Source organism: Zosterops lateralis (assembly GCF_965231275.1).
Source record: "Zosterops lateralis genome assembly, chromosome: 6".
Taxonomy (NCBI): Eukaryota; Metazoa; Chordata; class Aves; order Passeriformes; family Zosteropidae; genus Zosterops; species Zosterops lateralis.
This window is the reverse complement of record NC_139761.1, coordinates 44146033-44162381: the sequence shown is the minus strand read 5'-3', so window position 1 is coordinate 44162381 and position 16349 is coordinate 44146033. Positions and strand designations below refer to the sequence as shown.

Below are 16349 nucleotides of genomic sequence, written 5' to 3'. Positions count from 1 at the left end.
ATTTCTCTGTAAGCCCAGTAAATCAATTCAAACAACATTAGAATTAAATGTGCTTTTATTCTGCTTTCCAATTGAATTATGAAGGATTCTAAGCTTAGAAAGAAGTTGTGCTAATACAGGATGGAAAATAGTGCTTATGAATAAGATGCTAGGTGTACCTATGACTTGTTTTCTATTTACTTGAGGAGAAAAAGTAAACAAGGAAATGGCACGCTCAAAGGTCCTTCCAAGCTTTTGCATTTTTGATGTTAGAAAAAAATTATTCTAATATTTTCATAACAGTGGGGTGCAAAAAACTTTAAACAGTTGGTTTATGTGCTCTTTGTTAATTTGGTTTGGATCTGTTGGCATCCTAAGCATTGCAAACATCTTGGAGGAGATATTAGTCAGGTAGCAATAATCCATAACCACTTTGTGCCCCAGGATATGTCCTGTTTAGAGGTATCACTCCTTATTTGTGCCGTTTTTCCCCCCTCCAAACTTCATTACCGTTTCTATCTGGTCTGCTGTGTTCTAAATGCTGCCAGCATTTAGGCTTTTCTCATGCATGTGGAAGATAACTGAGGTCATTGCCCAGGCATTACCTGTAGTAGGAGGATGATCCACAAAAGGATCCTTGAAAGGATTATGTCTTTCATTTTAGTACCAAAGAACATCAGAAGTGCTGTTTCACTGCGACTGTTCGAGATGGATCAGCATGTTTGAAACCAAATGATCATTTATGACATGGGTTTTTTTGACAAGGGCTTAATGGACTATTCTTGAAATTCAATGAAGTGCAAATATAGTCTCCTTTAGGAAATAATGAATAGACGATTTTGTGGACAGACTTGAAACCAAGTATTTATTCTTTTACGAATGTGTTGCTGCTTTGTGTCTAAGAATTCTATAACATTCTCTAGATGCCAGCTTTTCTCCTCATTTCAGAAAGCAAATCATATTAAGATGCACTGAGTACTCTGTACCAATGTACTCTGCTTTCTAGTAGACCAGAGAGAAATGTAGTTTCTCATGACATGCATTAATAAAATAAGTTAACCTTACTATTTAAATAATTTATTTTTTCCCCCTCATTTATTCAGGGTTCGCTTAAGTCCTGCAGCTCGCAACATTCTGGAGACACATGGACTAGATCCAAGCAATCTTACACCTACTGGGCCTCGAGGAATCTTCACTAAAGAGTATGTAGATACTTTGGTAAACCTACAGCTTTTGATACTAGAGCAACTTCCATTAGATTAAAGTTTGTTTATTAAAAAAGCCACACCTTTATTCCATTTTTTGGTATGGATGGGTTTAGTTAAATTTGAAAAATCTGTTGAAAAGATAGGGAGAATGTGTTAGGAAGTATTTGAAGAAGCCCTTAATTAGAAAAAGACCAAAACATATATTTGTATTTTTTAAGTCTTAGCTGTGTGGTAGTGCTGTCACATTTCCTGCAGCTCAGCCTAATGGTGGCTATTGCTTCCTAAGCACCACTATTAGCTACCACTGTGGGTCTCAAGGATTTTACTTCCCAAGATGCATACAGAGCCAAAATAAAATACCAGTGGCCTGTTTTCTTCAACTTGTTTTCTTCAGGGAGTTCAGATATTTTGATTTTTTTTTTGCTGCACTTCTGTTCTGAAATCTGTTAGGATTTCATTTTTCCCCTATTTTTATTAGGCTGGGGGGAGCAATGAAGTGTAATGATAAGAAATTCCAGAATTCTGGTTTTTTTCCCATTTTTCTTTTTCCTCTCTGTGATTTAAAGAATGTTTGTTTACAAAGCTGTCATTTGTTATGATCTAGTAGTTTTTATACCTTTTTGAGTATTCTAGTGTAATGATTGGCACTCAAGCCTTTGAGTGAGAAAGTTGAGTGTTAAAAAATGTGGTAGATCCAGTGCATTTAGCCTTGAAATGATGCATTCTCTTCACATGAGTATGTATGTTACTGGAAGTGAGGATTTTGGCAGAAATAAATATTTTTGTTCTCAGTTAAATTTTTCCTTTTGACAAATGAAATCATTCACTTACACAGACTTTGCTGGCTGCTGTTATTTTAGTTCCATTCAAAGATAACCAAGACTAGGTCAGTGTAACTTGGAACTGGACCCAGAAAAGTGGCAGTTTTTCAAAGCTTTTTTTTTTATTTTTATTATGACTTTGGCTGAGTTGAGATGTAATAAGGAATTGGATAGATAGAATATGCTATGTAACAGCAAATCATCAGAGAGAGTTCTTTCTTAATTATGTAAGTGTAATGGTAATTTATGGTGTGTAACGAGGCTATGGCAGGTGGAAACCCTCTAGGACTTTGAGCTAATGAATTAACATTTCCTAGTTGTCATGGAGATCTAGCAAAGATTTTTCTGTAGTTATGAGTATTATCTAGCAAAATAATTTCCTTTTTAAAACTCTTTTTTTCATACAAAAGATTTGACTATGAAATGTCAATTTAAGATGAAGAATGTCTGGGATTTTTCTAACCATTTTTTTGAAATGGGGTTAATCTTTCAGATGCCTACAGACTGCTATTATACTCAGTTTGAAATGAAATGTGCAGATTTTTATAGAGAGCTGCTGCATAAATTCAGGGAAATATTTCCTTTGCTGCACGCACCAGATTACAAGAAAGAAAGAAAGAAAGATAGCAAATTATGTAAGCAAGGAAGGTTCTTTCCCCCAACTTTCTATCTTTAAATTCAGTTCACTGTAAAACTTGCAACAGCAGTTGGAACTTCCACTCTGCTAGCATTCTCTCTTTATTTTATTGATCTGTATATTTCTCTTTATTTTTATTTCTTTTATGTGTCTGTTCAAGGTTGAATTACTGTTGTCTTTTTCCTGTCTGTTTTGTTGTTGTTGGTTTTTATGTGTGATTTTTTTTTTTTTTTTGGAGTGGCAGGGGTTTTTTATTTGTTATTTCTAAGTAATATCCTCTTATATCACTTAATATAATTTTCTTCAAAAATGTCCTAGAAAATTGGTGTGCCAGTACAAAGTAACTCACAAATTCTGTCAAAGATTGTACCATATTTCTACTCACCAGCTCAGACACTGTCTGGGAGGCCTATATTAAAATTGATTGTTTCAGTACTACTGCCCTTTCTCATTCTATTTCATGGTGGTCTAGGGGTTTATAAATGCAGCCATGAAAAGGCAGGGTGCTGAGAACTGTGTTTTTCTGAGGCCATGTTGCTCCCAGCTGTTGTTACGTTTGTGTGTCTTGAGATCTCTGAGCTGCTTAGGCATTTTCAGCTTGCAAAGAACACATGGAGTACTGTTTTTCTGGAGATTAAATCCATGTGCATGTATTGAGTATGAACTGACCCTGGGATCTCTGGTGTGTGCAATTTGTTAGCTGCCATGTGAGAGGAATGAGTTTCTTCTGTAAAGATAGGCAGTAAGTCTGGCACCTGGGAGTTTCTGATGTGCTCTGAATCTCTGCTAACCATTTGCCTTCTTCCAGGAAATCTATGAATTGAGTAAACATGTGTAACATCTGTAAATGGGTGTAAACATGTGAAAGGGGAATATAAATAATATGAAAGGGGTTGGGTACAATTTAGTAACAGTAACTGCCACCACAGGAAGCTCGTGTCAATCCATGCATCTCTTGTTGGATCCTCAGTGATTCTTAGGTGTCTGTGTAACCTAACTTGTCTATATCAAGAAAAGTATATTTTGAACACAGTATATTTTACTCTCACCATTCTTTGGATTTTGGCTAACCTTAAGTGAAAAGACTATACATTTCTGTAGTAGTGGTAAACTGAATAGTAACAGAGATTCCAGGATCTGCACATTTCTAATCTGGTAAGGCATATTTTTGTTGAATAAATGTTTACTAAACTCTCACATCTTTTCTGCAAAGCAGGCTACTCTTTCATGTTTGCTACCTCTCTTTCTCTGTTACTGACCCATGTTGATAGAAGTTTATAGAGTTGTTGGAAAGATGTGGCCAACCTTTCCCTTTCCAGTTGTAATAAAACACGTATTTACCTACTTGTATAACCTGCTTAATTTTATTTGCTCTCATGCCTCTTCTTACTCAACTTGTATATTCAGGCTTGTAGTGTTGCAACTATGACAGTCATAACATTGCTGTACCTGTTTTTCTTAATCAGTTAAATCATTTGAAATTGATGGGGGGATCTCTATTCTCTATGTATGTATAAGAAATATACACGAACTTTGATTTTTATATATGTGTCTTTTGTACAGTACAAGTTAGTTTCAGAAAGTCTTGAGTGAATCTTTTAATCTAAAAATATGCTCAGTTTTGGCAATTAACACACATTTTCCAATTAACACACTAAAACCCACCAAAACCAGATGGTCTCTCCTATGCCTGCCAAGTGAAAACCCTTCACAAAGTTTTGGTAGCTTCGAATATGTTAACCAAAAAGCTTCCATTATGTCATGCAGTTACTTTTTATGTCTGAAATTGTCATGGTAGGGAATGATTGTCATTCTATCAAATCTTATTTTTTCCCTGGTACAGTAGTTGTGTCAAATAATAAATGCTTAATTTTAAAACAAAATTTGACTTGCATGTTAATTTGGGAAAACAAGTAACAACTTTTAATTAGAAAATTATCTTGAGCTCATTCATTTGTTTCAATATTGTTTGTTGTAGTATGTGTTGAAGGTAAGAATAAATTGAAACAAGGCAGCAATGGTAAAAGGCATTAAGTAGAGCTTTTAAATTTTCAGTTCTTGTTTCCAGAGTGCTACTTTTATGGAAGAACTAAGAATGCATAATGTCCTGAAGTTTTGTTCTTTCTGTAAACATTTAGTAACCAACTCTTGTCTCTCACTCAAGAATAGTCTCTCAGGCAGTAATTACTGAAATTAGATAGCTTTGTTTAGTATTTATGTCTTGTGTTTTAAAACCTTGATAGGATTGTAAGGAGTGTGATTTTTAATTAATTTTAATTTCCTCTGCCAGTTTGTGGAATTGAACTTCTGTGTACATGCTGTGTCTTCATGAAGTGATAAAGGTTTATCTAGAGTACATGACACAGGCTTGTCATGCAATGCACCTGGAGCAGACACAGTGTCTTGGCTTAGGGATAGGGGGTCTCTCCTGTCTGTTGTACTGTGCCCACAACAGCAAAATTTTGTGGTGGTAGTTGTATCAGTAAAAAATCCTTGGAGAATGCTTTGACTTTGTTTCTCCAAAGTGTGTGGTGTTAGGAAGTATGGGACTGTATAACATCTGTGCCTGACTCTGCAAATTTATGACAGAAAGATGCAGAGAAGTGGGTGACAAATGTATTACTCAATTTTCACTTAGCAGCTCTAAGTAATTACATTCAATTCAGATTATTATAAATATAACAGATGAAACAACTTTTACTTGAGACTTTATAGCCTGAATAAATGTACTCTTATTTAAAAGAATTGTTAGTGCAATTCAAAAATCACTTTGCATGCTTACAGTTAGATTGTTATGCTTCTCTAACACAAATGTTTTCTGTTGCTGCATATTCAGGTCCTTTTATTTATGTAAGTTAATGAGAATTTACTATAAAGATACCACAAAGGCAACACAAAATTAATACTGTTTTATAATAATTGCCTTCTTAAGGTTTGGCTTGATAACATAAGTTTAAATGTATAGAACTGACTAGTTAAGCAGAATAAGTAATGGAATAGTAATGCTTAAGTAATTTTTGAATAGTTTTTGTTAATATTTCACTGTGTTTAATCACCAGGGATGCTCTCAAACTTCTGCAAGAGAAGCAGAAAGGTAAACCCAGTGAGTTGAAACCTGTGGTTTCTCCAGCTCCTGCTGCAGTGCCTTCTCCTTCACAAGCAACAGCCGGGACTTCTTATCCAAGGCCAGCAATTCCACCAGTTTCCACACCAGGACAGCCTGCTGCACCGGTAACACTTCTGCTGAGATTGCAGTATTGCTGTAGCTGAACAGGGCAATAGCTGCTTCAGTAGCTCTGACATTTCTAGATCTGGAGAGAGGAAGGAAACTAAGGCCACACAGATGTCAAGCTCAGTGATGCGCAGTTTTTAGTATGTTTCAGTGATTCTAAGGCAATGTAATTAAAACTGTGAATTCCTTGAAATGATGGGCTGCATACTATTTTAGTTATGTGTAGCTTGCAAATTGAAGTGATGGAAAACTTTATATTGCAGGCATTGGAGAAACTAGAATGATGATTTATTTTTATTATACTTGATTTGTTTGTTTTTCTGCAAGATGTAAGTGTCCATTAATGAGTTCTCAAGAAGTGAGGAAGGAAAAGGCTTTTTGGTGGTTGCCTTGGAGAGTAATTGTGCAAACTCAAGAACCAAAATAAGTTTCTATGTTAAATTGAAATGTTAGAAATACCAGAAAATACTTTTTTTAACAATAAATGCCCTTGGCAAAACATACATTAGGAGAAATTGAAAAGCTTTTGTGAAAAACCTTTTCTGGCTCTAGAACTAAATTTGATATGGCTTTTTAGGCTGAAGTTTACAATGTAGCTACAATTCATAATAGTCAGAAAATGCTGGTTGTTTTTTTTTTTTTTGCCACTGTACAAAGAGCCAAACAAAGAACTCAAAAGCTCAGACTTAGATCCTTTACAGAATAAAACGTTACTATGATTGTACTAGAACATACATATTGCAATTTATTGTGTGTTGAGTACTATTGAATATGTACTAAGGATTCTATGAATCCTTGTAAGTTCAAGGAATTGAAGATTAAGTGTACAAAATCACGTTTTACAGAATCATTTATCTTCTTGCTTTCTGTAGTCCCTAATATTTTAAGAGATTTCTTGTAAGTTGACCTGATTCTAGCAAGAAATTGGCCATTGAAACATTATTGGATGTATCTGGAAGGAGAGAGAAGAACAACAGAAAAGATGAAGTAAAGCTTGTCTTAAGGAACTACACAGGGAATTGAAAAAGCAGTAGTTTACTGAGGAAATGTTTTTATAATTTAAATGGATCAAAGCATAATCTGAGCGATATGCCAGGGCTGGAAGATGGAATAGTGCTTAGATAGTCTGGCTGAAAATAAATGACTCAATATTTGGATTTTTTTTTTAACAGGGTTAATCCTATACTATAAAATGGAATTATTCTGTAAAACCTGTTGTGTTGATCCCAGTTAACAGGAATGCACTAGAACACTCAATGGTCTTGGTAATATTAATTTTGGCAGTTGGAATGTATCACTTTTGGATACCTAGGGGATAGTTGACATGGGCAGGAGGCACTGATGATAATGCATAAATGCTGGAGTACTTTCAGCAAAGAGGAAGTGTGTGTGCTGTCCTAATACTTAATATGCAGCATGTGATTTCTTTCAGGGTACGTTCACAGAAATCCCAGCTAGCAACATCCGAAGAGTTATTGCTAAGAGATTAACAGAGTCTAAAACCACCATACCTCATGCATATGCTGCTGCTGACTGTGCCATTGATGCTGTTTTGAAATTAAGAAAAGAATTGGCCAAAGGTTAGTAGTCTGATTCATTTTGGTTATACTAGTGTATAATTTGTCCTGTTTACATAAACTTCCCCAGGAGGTGTAGATTTTGTATAGGTAGACCACTATGCATTCAAATAATTTTTTTACTGTATGTTGGGCTCAAGCTGTAGTTCCCAGCAATTATTGAATTGGACAACTTGTCAGGATACAGGAAAACTGAGGTGTTGCTTTGCCAACTCACACATTGCTCTGATGTCTTGTTTTCCACAATGATCTGTGTAAGCAAGTAGGCTGCATAAGCAAGTAGTGATGCTCTGTTTGGTGATGGAGACATGCACCTCCTAGACTGGTACTAAGTCTGTGACTTGAGTAAAAAAATCTGAAGGCCTGTTATTTTATAGAATGAAGAATCAAGGGGGTGGTTTTTCTCCTACTTTATTTTTTTTTGGACCACAGATTAGTTCTAAAGACTGAAGACATTCATGGGAGAATATAGCTGTCTGCACAAGAGAAAAGTACATAAAAATTTCACGTGGATTCATTTTAGTGTTGTTCCATTTATTCTTTTTTCTGGTACCATTTGTGTAGTTTGTTCTCAATAGTTCAGCTTTGAGATGTTTCTCCTCATTACCTCATTATTGCAAGAATGAAAAATGAATAATTTTAGGTCTAAGACAATTCAAGTTTTCATCTAAAGTTTCACGATTGCTGTCATGATTTGAAAGCTTATAGGTTCAAATGGTAGCTTTCCTAAGCCATGAGAGCTCTGCATTTAGAATTATGAACAGCAGAATAGTTTCAATTTACATTTCTGTTGCTGTACTGATTGAGAAACTGAGATCAACTGTTCTGTACTAGTGACTAGTCTGTGCTTGTTTATCTGTTTTTTGTGGTCTAAAATGAAATTTGACTGGTATATTCAGATTTTCTAGATGATGATGGAGGAGCTGCTTCTCCTTCCACTGGAGTTTTGAGTGACTAATTCTTTGTGCAACACTACCCAGGTCATTTTTCTACCTGTTATTTTTCCTAATGGTATCTTATTCACAAGTGAATGTCAAAGACATTTTCTGATGCTGATATTTTCTTTAAACAGCAGCAGTTCATAAGGAATGAACCAAAAAAGGATCTTAGGAATACTCACTTGAAATTTTTCACACCTCTCCTGCTCTTGTTGATTCTTAATAAATATTTCCTTTAAATGCAGAGGTGGAAAAGCCATATGTCTTTGCATGAAATAGAATTGCAGAGCTTGTCCTGGTAGATTTTTGTGTTTCCTCTGATGGAAATTACAGTATTTTCTACGTAATTTCTATTATAAACTTTATTATATCGCATTTTCTATTAGAAACTTCAGTGACGCAGGGTAAAATATTATTAGATGTGGATCATTTAATTGTATTCCTGTACTCTGTTACTGGACAGTGATATTTTTGCCAAGTATTAGGAATGTAGTATGTAAAATAAACCAGTGTATATTTGATGACTGACGTACAGTTTTGTCTGATGTGAAATCATCAGTGCAGCACAGTAATTGCAAGTTCCATTATGTTCTGTTGGAATACTGTCTCTCTTCTTATACATAGATTACTAATCATGGCAAATGTTGCAGGCCAGTTACATGGTAAGTGGATACTTGGTTCACTCCTCTAAATTTGTGATGACTTAAGAAAGTTTCACTTGATATAATTATCTATAAATTGTTTCTCTTGCAAAAATATTTCTAAAGGTCTGTGTTATATGTCATAAACCAGATTTGAAAATTAAGCAGTTTTGCTGCTTGATCAGTTTTGCTGACAGTAGCGATGGTGGTGGAAAGGTTATGTAGTTGTTTTTTTTTAATTGTGAGAATGGTGCATTTAATATTGTGTAAATGTCATGTATTTCAGGGTAATTTTGTGGCCTAGTCTGCTTTGGTATCTATTATCCCTGTTTCTGCTGCTGCTCCTGATTTTAGTTACCAGTTTCAGTCTCCTGAAAACCTCCTGAGTGTCTCTGCATGAGATTTTTCTTGATGGATATGCCTTTTGTCCCAAGGGGGAAATCACTGAATCACTGGACTCTTGTCTTCACACAAATGCTGATAAAGCAAATCTTACAAACAATGACTGTTACCCTTTTTTAAAATTCTTCTGTTTTATTTTTGCAGATGACATTAAAGTATCTGTAAATGATTTTATTATCAAGGCAGCAGCAGTTACTCTGAGGGTAAGCAAATAATTCACTTTAAAAATACATTTTAATAGTAAACTGCCAAGGGGACAAGAAGAGTATTTTGTGAGTCTGTGTGGAGATATGAATGGGATCTCAGTAAAGCTGGTAATTCTGTATTGCTTATTGTCAGTTTTTTTAGGTTTCCAGGTAAAATTCTCTTCCCTGTCTGTGCTGTTAACTGTAAAAATGAGAACTTCTTAGTGAAGATCCACTTACTGCAGTTAACATCTGCAAATCACAGTACTTGCTTTGTCAGCAGACTAAAGCCATTGTCAGGATCCTTCACCTACTCTTAGTTACATCTTATTTGTTTTAGTTATAAACAAACATTTATTTAAGTCTTATACCAACATTGTTATTACCTCAGGTGTATTCTGATGGCGTATTTAGTGATACCTGCTTTGAAATAAAAATTCTTCTGGCAACCACTCCTTGCTCATTGCTAGGAATTCTCATTGCCTGGATTACCTCACAATGTTATAAAAACATTGGAAGAGATGTGAGAGCTGTTTTTCTCATTTGTGAGGATAATTTGAACGATTTAAAAGTTGAGAGAGGAAGTTATGTTTAAGTTGAGGTACTATTCCTGTTCCCATGGAGGTATGGACTGGAAAAGACCTAGCAGATTTCTAGCTGAATATGTACTAAATATTAATGTATAATTTTAAGAGGTATAGCTTAGGCATAGGTAATACTAATGTATAATTAATGTATAATTGCAGTTTAGACAGAAAATAGGATTCTAGGCATGCTTTAGAATTCAGCATCCTGTGATTTATTTTGTGGGAGAAGTTGCACTGCTTTGAAGCTTTACATGCTGGGCCATCAGAAGGTGGTATCAGTGAAGAACTCTGTAGTAATTTGTTTTTTTCTTTCCTAGCAACACGAACAGACGTCTGTCTGTCCTGCCATTTTTAGTTTCTGGTACATACATTTTGTGCTTTTAGACAAAGTAAATATAAATAAAATCAGTGCAAGCTAATTCACTTGGTGGATGCCTGTATGTAGCTATGTGTCTTAAAGGAATTTCCTTTTCCTTAATAACTGATTGCACTGTTATTCTTCTAACAACTGTGGTTATTTTTATTGTGTGTGTGTTTCAGCAAATGCCAGATGTGAATGTAACGTGGGATGGGGAAGTCTGCAGGCGGCTGCAGTCCATTGACATCTCCATTGCCGTGGCAACGGACCGAGGGCTCATTACGCCAATCATAAAAGATGTTGCAGCCAAGGGAATAATGGAAATTGCTGCCTCTGCAAAGGTGAGTCTGAAATGTGCAGCAGGCTGAGGAACAGAGCAGCTGTATGGTTTTCTGTAGCAGAAAATGTAGCGTGACCCAGATACACATCAGTAATAACAAAGGCAGCAGATCTAAAGCAGTCTCAGCATTACTTGCACCTCAAAATTCTTATTAATTTTGCAACTCTCTTCATTTTTAATCAACAGTAATATCATGATATTTAATTGAATGGTGGCTAGACTGCTTGAAAAATAAACTTGTACAGACTTTTGCAATTTAATATAATTGTATTTCTTTAATCCTCAAGAGAAGGCTATTTAATGCTCATTTCATTAATTTTTCCAGTCTTGGGGTTTGAAATTTTGGTTATTTTGTATTTTTGCCCTTTCCCAGAAAATGTCTCATGTCTGCTTTTTTTACTGTCCTTGCAGTTATATTATGGAACATGTTTCTGTCTTCATTTTTTTCAATATGTAGTTCAATTAAGGATATAGCATTAAACTCCTTGGACTAATGAGCAGTATTTTGCATAGACCAGGTGCCATTCAGAGTGATGTGTGGCAGTTCTTGCCAGATAAAGGAGTGGTTTTTGGCAGGCAAAGGTAGAATGAATGATCAAATGTCCCGAACAGGCCTTTTTTTGTTATTTGACAACTGCTAATCAAAGCCTGTGGCATCTGAGGAATGCAATGGAAGGAAATACTAAGGCGTAAAACTGTCACCAAACTAGACACCACTGCACTTAGTAAATTCTTGCCTTTTGTCTAAAACTACAGAAACCATTATAGTCTGTGTTGACAAAGGTTGTAGCCAAAAGGTTGTAGCCAAAAAAATACCACAAGAAATTCATAAATGTGTGTTTAAGATTTTTTTTCTAGTCCAATTTGCTTGCTTTATGCTGAATGTGTTCTGAAGACAATACTTTATACTATTATCCAGTTGAGGAGGAAGGTCAGCTGAGACTATTGTGGGGTTAGTGATAGAATGACAAGAAGAAAAGCATTGTTTAATGTTGTGCTTTCATTTGCATCCCCAATATCTGTAATAGTGTGCAGTATTGCAAACCTCTCTTACCACAAATCAATGTCCTGCAGTTCCCATGGTGGAAATGCAGCTTGTGTTGCATTCAGGGGACCATGATAGTGAGTGTTCCCCTTGCCTTTCAAGAGGAATGTGTGTGACATAGGTGTCCACACCAACATAATTTTGCTTTTCAACTTCTTCACTGAATTACTTAAATAAATACATACCTGACATGCACAAGGAGGGGGCACACATTGCAGCTGCAGCTGCTTCTCTGTCAGTCTCCCTGTCATTTGGCAGGCACTTTCTTTGTGTAATTGCTTATATATCCCTTTCTGCTGCATGTTAATTCTGACTTCTTTCTAGGTCATGTGCACCCTGGCACCGTATTTTCATCATTCAAATAATGCAATTGCACAAATGCATCACGCTTATATTGACCCTGTTGTGTGAATGCTGTTCCCATGGCTATTGTCTTCACTAATTATTCAGAGATGAGAAAAAGCCTAAAATAAAGCTCAGTGTATTCTTGTAACTTTGACATGCTTACTGTCTTATCTTGGAACATAGTATGAACTTCTTGGTCTGTATTTGAACATTTCTTCTCTTGAATTTTAAAGAAAAGTCTCACAAATGTAATGGAGATCACAGAAGGAGTGGCCATAAAGGCACCCTTCAAAAGGTAGTTGAATGTTTAGCTCAGAGAAATACATTCATTCAATCTGGTAGAAAGTTCTGAAATGGTATGTCAGTTTCTTTAAACAAATATGTTTGGAATACTCCTAACAAATATGTTACTGAATTTATCTCATCAGTATTTTGGTAGATAATCTAAAACCACCAGGGAGAGAATGGTGTTTCTGTTGTAAAAACTGGAACAATATTTGTAAGGTGAGAGAACAAATTTTACTGAACTGCCACTGTTGGTGGGAAAATGAAGGTTTGTGTCCTAGTCTCTTTGCCAAATCACTGCAGATACATCTACAGTGTTGCTGAGGTGATTTAGTTGCTTCCCTAAATCGAAAAGCAGGTGACTTTTACTGACTTAATGTCTGTATGCTACTTAAATTGCCTTACTGAAATAAAAAGAATTAGTCTATTACAACACACTAATTTCTTTCTTTTCTCTGCCTGTTTTCTTCTTTCGTCTTCTTTAGGCTCTAGCAAAGAAGGCCAGAGATGGAAAACTGTTACCAGAAGAATACCAGGGAGGATCTTTTAGGTAAAACTAGCAGCATTTAATACATGCAGCATGGGTTCAGAACTGTTTTATCCTCAGCTACTCCACTGACATTTAATGCGTTGCTTTTAAAATCTTTTTCAGTTTAGGATGAAACTCCATGTGATGATTCTGAGAGTCAAACCTAGACTGAGTGTCTTGTATCAGGGGGAAATAATTACCTTGGTACAGGTTCATTTCATCTGTGCTTGGCACTGGTGAGGCTGCACCTTGAGTTCTGTGTTCAGTTTTGGTTCCATCCCCGCAAGAAAGACATAGAGGTGCTGGAGTGTGTCCAGAGAAGGGCAGTGGAGCTGGAGAAGGGTGTGGAGCACAAATCTTATGAGGATCAACTGAGGGAACTGGAATTGTTTAGTCTGGAGAAAAGGAGGCTCAGGGGGGACCTTATCACTCTTCGCTCTCTCTGCCTGAAAGGAGTGTAGTTGTAGTGAGGTGTGTTTTGGCCTCTTCTTCTAGGTAGTAAGTAACAGGAGAGGAAATGGCCTCAAGTTGCCCAGGGGAAATTTAGATTGGCTATTAGGAGAAAATTCTTAATGGAATGGATTGTCAAGCATTGCAACAGATTGTCCAGGGAAGTGGTTGAGTCACCATCCCTGGAAATGTTCAGAAAGCAGGTGGATGTGACACTGAAGGACCTGGTGTAGTGCCATGGACTGTACCGTTAATTGTTTCTCCACTCTTTGCTCTAACTATAACCAGAAAGGAGGAGATGGTGCGCCAGCTTTCTCCACAGACAACTTGTCAGAGAAGAGTCCAAGCCTTTCCTAATATTTCCTAATATACCACTTCACAGATATTATTCACATGGACAGAAATGTTTTCATGTGCCCGAGTGATACCTACATGCCCAAATTTTATGGCTTAGTGGATACCAGCAGCCATTTGTAACTTGCAGTTGTGAGATTCAATCTAAAGACATTTGGCTTGGAACAGAGATAGGCAGAATATATTTAAAGATATTGCTTTGTGGGCTTACTTTCTGGCTTCAGTGTAGCATGGAAGAATATATTGCTGTAAAGAAATAGGACTTTTTAAAAGGTGCATTATTTTTAATTGCAAAAATTCCAAACCCTTGAGAGTCTTAATGTGCTCAACTGAAAACAGTTCAGATCTATTTTTAACTTAATGACTTTTGCCTTGGAAGTGATTTAATCATAGCAGTTGTTGAATATAGATTATTTCTTGTAGGGATTATGTTATTTCTGATGTTACTGAAACTTCTCTGTTTTATTCAGTATCTCCAATCTGGGCATGTTTGGCATCAGTGATTTCACAGCAGTCATAAACCCTCCTCAGGCCTGCATCCTTGCTGTGGGCCGAGCAAGACCAGAGCTCAAGATTGTGGAAGATGAAGAAGGGAATGAGAAACTTGAACAGCGTCAGCTCATGACAGTGACTCTTTCGAGTGATGGTCGAGTGGTGGATGATGAACTGGCTTCAAAGTTTCTGGAGACCTTGAAAGCCAATATAGAGAATCCAATGCGACTGGCCTTAAATTAAACTCAGAGAAGATTGCTTCTTGTTTTGACAACATAGATAACTATTATATACTTAAGGTTGTTTTTCTGTATAGGGGAGTAAATAGCTGAAGATGGACAGTTTAAAATATTTAATTTATGAACTAATGTGAAACACTCATGATTTTAGTCTTCTGTAATAACCTGGTTTCGTACTGTAAAGCTAAAAGACCTTAAAGTTAACATACCACATTTCTTTAAACACATAGTAACAATGGCACATGTTTGCATAGGAAAATCACTCTTATCTGTAAAAAAGCCTCAATAAAACTTTATGAAATATAAAAGGGAATAATAGAATAATTTGGGTCGGAAGGGACCTTTAAAGGTCATCTAGTTCAGATTCTTCTGCATTGAGCAGGGACGTCTTCTGAGCCCTACCCACCCTGATCTTGAATGTTTCCAGAGACGGGGGATCTTCTGCCTCTCTGGGCAACCTGTTCTGTCTTTTACCACCCTCACTGTAAAAATCTTCCTTATATGTGGTTTGAATCTCCCCACTTTCAGTTTGAAACTATCACCCCTTCTCCTGTTGCAACAGGCCCTGCTAAAACCTTTGTCCAATCTTTCTTAAAAGCCTCATTTAAGTATTGAAAAAAACAGAACTTAATTGTGCAAGCAGTGTTCTCATAGAGGTCCCAGTATGAAAGGTCAAATTTTGCTGGCTAGTTGCTGACTAATGCTGTTCTTTGCATGGACAGAATGTAGATGTAAGTAGAAAGTGTTTCATCATCAGTGTATATTGAAATGTAACTCAGAGGCTCATGTGCAGTGGCCTGAACTTTAAATCAACAAAATTAAAGTGGTATCTTTCTTACATACAAATATGGAACGATATATTGCATGTAAATGTTATGAAATAACTGTGTTTACAGGACCTCATGAGAATATAAATTGTCAGTAGAATTATGGGAGCTTGTTTTATTCTGGTTTGTGCAACTGCTTTTTCCTAATGATTTGTAGGAATTAATTATGACAGCAGCTCATCAAGTAAACAGCTACTTGCAAGACAACCTTTACTTAACACTGAGGTGAGATGTTTTTTGCTAAATGAGTTTGCTCTTTATCTTCTTTGGATATCATAAATTTCACAAATTACTAGTCCGACTGTAGGGAGAGATTTTGATTACCAGATATAGTGTACTGTGCAGGAATGGACATAGATGTTCTGTGTTTCCAGGAGTTTCTTACTGATAAACCAGATTAAAGACTGCTTCCTGAGGGTTAATTTGCAATTTGAAATGGTTGACTTCCAATTTTTCCAAAGCTGTTTGTCAACCTCATATTACTGTGGGGGGAAAAAAAAAAGGACCAATTTCTATATTGTCCTTAATGTCAAGAAGCTCTCATTATTTGCTGAATCTGCTCTGTGCAGGAAATATTCCAGGCAAATTATAGATCTGATTTCCTGCACGTGTTGCTGCAGTGGTGCTGTGTGTTCCACGGCATCCCGAGGTGGTGCTCCCGCCGGCCAGGGCTGCATAGCTGCTCTGTGCCGCTGCAGTTGTGCATGTGCTCTGTGTGATCCCTTCTTGCGAGCCAGTGCTTTTCCTGCACCCTCGGAGCCACTGGAAGGCGCTGTTGCATGTAAACATGGAAGCGTGTCCCGTGTCACCGGTGTGGGTGCTCACATCCATTGTGCTGTCCCGGCAGGCAAGGCAGCTTCTCCAGGTTAAATAAACCT

The 16349-nt window shown here is 36.5% G+C and overlaps 1 protein-coding gene across 1 annotated transcript in view; it reads left to right on the top strand.

Annotated features, from left to right (window-relative positions):
- PDHX (pyruvate dehydrogenase complex component X) overlaps positions 1 to 14952 on the top strand; it is a 31596-nt gene extending 16644 nt beyond the window's left edge. The window contains exons 5-11 of the mRNA XM_083863442.1: positions 1083 to 1181; positions 5705 to 5876; positions 7310 to 7457; positions 9580 to 9638; positions 10748 to 10906; positions 13066 to 13130; positions 14384 to 14952. Coding sequence (XP_083719568.1) covers positions 1083 to 1181; positions 5705 to 5876; positions 7310 to 7457; positions 9580 to 9638; positions 10748 to 10906; positions 13066 to 13130; positions 14384 to 14648 — 967 coding nt within the window. The 3' untranslated portion in view covers positions 14649 to 14952. The remainder of the gene's footprint in view (positions 1 to 1082; positions 1182 to 5704; positions 5877 to 7309; positions 7458 to 9579; positions 9639 to 10747; positions 10907 to 13065; positions 13131 to 14383) is intronic.
- The last annotated feature ends 1397 nt before the right edge of the window (positions 14953 to 16349 follow it).